This window comes from Aphidius gifuensis, linkage group LG3, assembly GCF_014905175.1.
Source record: "Aphidius gifuensis isolate YNYX2018 linkage group LG3, ASM1490517v1, whole genome shotgun sequence".
In the NCBI taxonomy this organism is placed as follows: Eukaryota; Metazoa; Arthropoda; class Insecta; order Hymenoptera; family Braconidae; genus Aphidius; species Aphidius gifuensis.
In genome coordinates, this window is record NC_057790.1 from 19861345 (window position 1) to 19866424 (window position 5080).

General features: G+C 24.9%; 2 protein-coding genes across 3 annotated transcripts; both read right to left on the reverse strand.

Annotated features, from left to right (window-relative positions):
* Positions 1 to 51: 51 nt before the first annotated feature.
* LOC122852570 (pachytene checkpoint protein 2 homolog) lies at positions 52 to 1722 on the reverse strand. 2 transcript variants are annotated; one of them, XM_044152460.1, is made up of 5 exons: positions 1458 to 1722; positions 1193 to 1393; positions 893 to 1120; positions 474 to 821; positions 52 to 393 (listed from the first exon to the last, which is right to left on the reverse strand). In XM_044152460.1, the coding sequence occupies exons 1-5, from the start codon at positions 1659 to 1661 to the stop codon at positions 157 to 159; spliced, it is 1218 nt and encodes a 405-aa protein (XP_044008395.1). In that variant the 5' UTR covers positions 1662 to 1722; the 3' UTR covers positions 52 to 156. The 2 variants fall into 2 exon arrangements, with proteins under 2 accessions (XP_044008395.1, XP_044008394.1); XM_044152459.1 differs by having other exon boundaries at positions 1193 to 1399.
* A 2023-nt stretch (positions 1723 to 3745) lies between these two features.
* LOC122852571 (40S ribosomal protein S3-like) lies at positions 3746 to 4913 on the reverse strand. The gene is made up of 3 exons (XM_044152461.1): positions 4836 to 4913; positions 4259 to 4578; positions 3746 to 4168 (listed from the first exon to the last, which is right to left on the reverse strand). The coding sequence occupies exons 1-3, from the start codon at positions 4872 to 4874 to the stop codon at positions 3781 to 3783; spliced, it is 747 nt and encodes a 248-aa protein (XP_044008396.1). The 5' UTR covers positions 4875 to 4913; the 3' UTR covers positions 3746 to 3780.
* Between the last annotated feature and the right edge of the window lie 167 nt (positions 4914 to 5080).

Genomic DNA, 5080 nt, shown 5'->3' on the forward strand with positions numbered 1-5080 from the left:
TTATTAATATATTTTTAAAATTAAAATATTCTAATGATTGTCAGAATTTTATTTAAAATTTTAATCTCAAAAGAAAGATGATGTATATTTTTTGAAATAAACCTGAGATTTATTTGGTCATTATTAATATTACTTGGTCATTATCTTATCAACTATTTATTGGTCATTTTTAAGCTCATCTTTTTTGTATTTTTCGACAGCCTTGATCATGGCTTTGTTAAATGTTAAATAATCAAATATTTTATCAATTGGTTTAAATAAACCATATGCTAAAAATGGTATTTTACGTAGTGCACGTCCACTCAAGCCAATACTTGATTTTATTAATTTTGTTGCTTCACTTTGGGCTAGTTTATCATCAGTTGTTGATGGATCAACTTTAATCAATCCAGCCTAGAATTTAAATGTTAAAAAACGAGATTAAGCAAGTGATAATTACAATATTATATCAATAAAATTGAATGGACCATTACCTTGGCTAATTCAGCTATGCAAGAACAATAAATTTTAGCAATAGCTTTTTCATCAGGATATCCAATAAATTGTTTAATATCAGCACGATCAACAAATGCTAAATCAATTGCTTCAGTAACATTACTTGTTGTTAATATTAACACATTTTTATAACGTTTTATTTGATCTAATTGTGTTAATAATGCATTAACAACTCTTATTGAATCACTTGGTTCAGTTCCATTGGTGCAAGATTTTCTAGCATGAGCTAGTGATTCAACTTCATCAATTAGTATACATACAAGTGATTCTGAATCTTCTAAAAGTACCTTGATTTCATTGAAGAGTTTCATTACCAATTTACCACTCTGAAAATTAATTAATTAATATACATAACTATTATATATTTGTTGTTAAAAATAATAATCCAAGTTATTACCTCTGAAAACCATTTTGAAAAAAGACTATGACTATTTATTTCTACAAGTTCACCACGTGTAAAATATTTATGCATTCTTATTGTTGCTTTTTGTGCAAGTGCTTTACATAAACTTGTTTTTCCAGTACCAGGTGGTCCATGAAGTAGTACAACTCTATTCCATGATATTATATTTGAATCAACATTTCTATTTGAAAATTCCATTGTTGTTTCAATGTAATTTAATAACTATAATATAAAAATTATAAATTAAACAGTTAATTACTTGACCTTTTTAATTGTAAAAATTTATTTATTTACATTTTCTTTGATGTTTGAACCATAACAAAGATTTTCCCAGAGTCCATGAAATTCTTGTGATGGTAAAATCCAATGTGAAGCAACTGGTAAATCTTCAGAATCACTTTGCATTGTTTCAGTTGCAGCATCTTCTTGTGTTGCTTGATAAATAAATACTCTAAATCCCATACCTTCTGTTATCCTTAGAATATTATTTTGTTCCTGAAACTTTAATATACAAATTAATTTATTATATTAAATAATTTTTTGTTTTGATTATAATTACCTTGTTATTTTTTAATGAACATATTATTGAAAATATATGCTCTGTTATGAGATCACTTGATAGTTTATCAAGCTCAATTGGCTCATCAAGTAAAAGCTGATCAATTACATTTAATGAATTCATCACAATATCTTTAATCTCATCACGTACAAGTGTACTATTTGCTTTTTGACAAACTTCAACATCAATTACAATACGTTCCATGTTTTTAAAATATATATTACTTAGTCAATATTAGTTTAATGTCAATTAAAATTTAATTAAAAATGCAATACAATTTTTTTTTCTTCAATTGACAATGTCATCAGTAAAATATCAATAAAATTACTTTTAATTAATTAATAAATATAAATATATAATTTTTTAACAACAAAATGCAACTAAACTTCAAAAACAATTTTATATTATTATTATATTTTATATAATAATAATAATAAATAATAACAATTGGTGGCCAGTTGGTGAATTAAATTTATCAGTCGTTATGGAAGAAATTTACTTGAATTTACTACTCTAATTTTGAAAAAAAAAGAAATAAAAAACATGTGCCAAAATAAAACATGTGCTTTTTGTTAAAATAAAAGTTGTCAACAGGTTATTGCTGTTGTTGTTAACACAATTGTTTATCCAACTAATAATTAATAAATAAATTGTTGTGTCAAAGTCAAGACGAGATGACAAGTCTTCATCAACAAGATTATTTGACAGATAAAATACCAAAAGAAAAAGTAAGTAAATTTATTTACAAACATTCTTCATGTTTTTTTTTTCCAAAATAACATCTAATAGACATTTTTCTTACAGATAAAAAAACAAGTAAATATAAAAATAAAAGAAAAATTAAATTGTCCAAATGATAAACATGAAAAGTTAAAAGGTAAAAATGACAATGATGATGAAATTGTTAAAGATAAAATTAGTTCAACTAAGGAATTTACAATATCTCAAGAAGTCAATCTTGATGAGCTTAAAAAAATAATAAATAATAATGGTATTGCATGTGAATGTCTAGCTGTCATGTTAGCAAGTGACAATTTACATGGAAAATTAATTGATGATAAAAAAGTTCCAAGTGATAATGATCCATCATTTTCATCAACTGATACATCAACTAGTCCAGATCAGTACATGACAATTTGTCGCACATATCAAACTAAATTAAATAATTTTGAAAAAGATATTGTATTGAGAGATCAACTCATTGAAGAATTAACATCTTCACTTGATCAAGCAATGAAAACAAAAAAATTTTTTAAACAACAACTTCATAAAATACTCAACACAACATTTCCATCATCACCATCATCAACAAAAAATTATCCCCAAGAAGCACAAAAAAAAATAAATAATTTACAAAAATTATTAATTTATAATTTTTCATTAATTAAAAAACTTGAAGATGAAAAAATTAAACAAAAAAATTCTATAAATGAATATAAAAAAATAATAAATACTTCAAATGAAAATATAAGATTAATGAAAAATAAATTAAATTTAAATATTTTAGAAACTTTAATAATGGAAAAAGTTTGTAAAAAACAAGTTGATAAAATAACACATGATTTAAATTTATTTAAAAAAAAATATCAAGATGATCGAGATGAACAAAATAAAAATATAGAAAAAAAACATTTTGATGAATTAAAAAAACTCAAAGATAAGTATCATAAAAAAATATCAGATATAAAAACTGGTTATGATGAAAAGCTACAAGAAAAATCTCAAGTTAATAAAAATCTTTGTGATCAAATTAAAACAATGATGGAAAATATGACAACAGTAGAAGAAGTTGATAAGGTACTCATGAAATCATTGACTGATTATCAAAAATCTGTTTGTAAAATTGAAGAAAAACAAGAAAATCTTATTGAACAAGTTGATAGTTATAGAAAATGTATAATATATTTATCTGATAAAATTAGTAAAAAAGATGAAGATATTAAAAAAATACACACTGATAATTTAATGATAATTCAAGAATATGATAAAAAAATTGATAATATAAAAAGTATTGAAAATATAAATAAAAATTTAGAGAATAATATTGATAAGCTAAAAAATCAAGTAAATTATTATGAAAAAGAAATTAAAAATATTAAAAAAAAACATTGTAATGATATATCAAAATTAAAACTTGATTATGATTTAATTTTCTTGTTAATAATTTTAATTTTTTATTTTATTAAACCATTTATGTATTTATAATTAACAAGAAAATTAAAACATAATCATAAGTTATTTGTAATGACACATGTAAAAAGTATTATAAATAAATAAAAACAATATAATTTAATTGATATTAATATTTTTTTATTCCAAAAAATTACACAGCAATTGGTGCAACTTGTGGTTGTGGTTGTGGTGGTGCATCATTAGTGAACTTGATATCAGAAGTTGGCATTAATGGTATGTTTTCTTCTTTTGGTTCAGCAACACTGACATTATCTGGAAGTGGTTTTTTGGGTCCAGTCTTACCAGTTTGATCCCATGGTAACATAATTTTAACTTTAATTCCAAGAACTCCCTGTCTAAGTAAAACATGACGAGTTGCTGTATCAACATAATCAAGAGTTGGTTCACCAGAGTGAATCATCAAACCGTCAACGAATTTCATTGACTTGGCTCTTTGACCACGAAGTTTGCCAGAAACAACAACTTCACAACCTTTAGCTCCTGATTCCATAATAAAACGAAGAACTCCATAACATGCTCTGTTAAAATAATAATAATAATAAAATTATTAACCAATTGACCTATAATTTTAAGCTTTTAGCATAATAAATAAATAAAAATAAATTTACCTGCGGACAGCAAGACCACCAATCAATTTATATCTCAATGATTCAGCTTGTGCAATTGCACAGAGACCACGATTAGCAACTTTTTCAGCATATAATTCAACAGTACCATCTTTAAATCCATAACGTTTTTGTACAGCTGATGTTAATTCACGAATTCTACGTCCTTTTTCACCAAGTACACTTTGTGTATGGGTAGCCATTACAATAACTTCTTTTTTCAAAGGTGTAACACGTACTTCAACACCAGAGTAACCATCTTCAGCGAGTTCACGAGTAAAAAACTCGTTGAGTTCTGCTTTGAAGAGGCCATCTTCAACAAACTAAACAATAATATAAATAATAAATTAATTAATTTTTTTATATAAAATACCTATTATTAATAATAAACACATAAACATTGTCAAGTAATTAACCTCAACAATCCTTGTCAGCCAATATCATCCATATGATCTGGCAATTAATTATCAAGATTAATTATTGTTTTTGTTAATATTTTGTATTGAAAATTTCATGAATATCATATTTATTATTATTTTGTTAATTTAATTGTTTAAATATTAACGTTTAATTAACTTACTTTGCGTTTTTTTGAGATTGATCGTGGTACAAACGCCATGGTCGCGTGATAAAGGAACGAGACCGGGAGAGGGCAACAGAGAGATCAAAAATTTTTTGATCAAGTATAAGACAGCTAGAGACCTCTTATCGTCTCGATCAGGTATTAAAAAAAAAAAAACAACTTTGGCGCTATCTACAAAAATAAAATGTAAACATTATTTCTCTCTCTCTCTCTCTCTCTCTCTCTCTCGGCGTCTGTGCGTA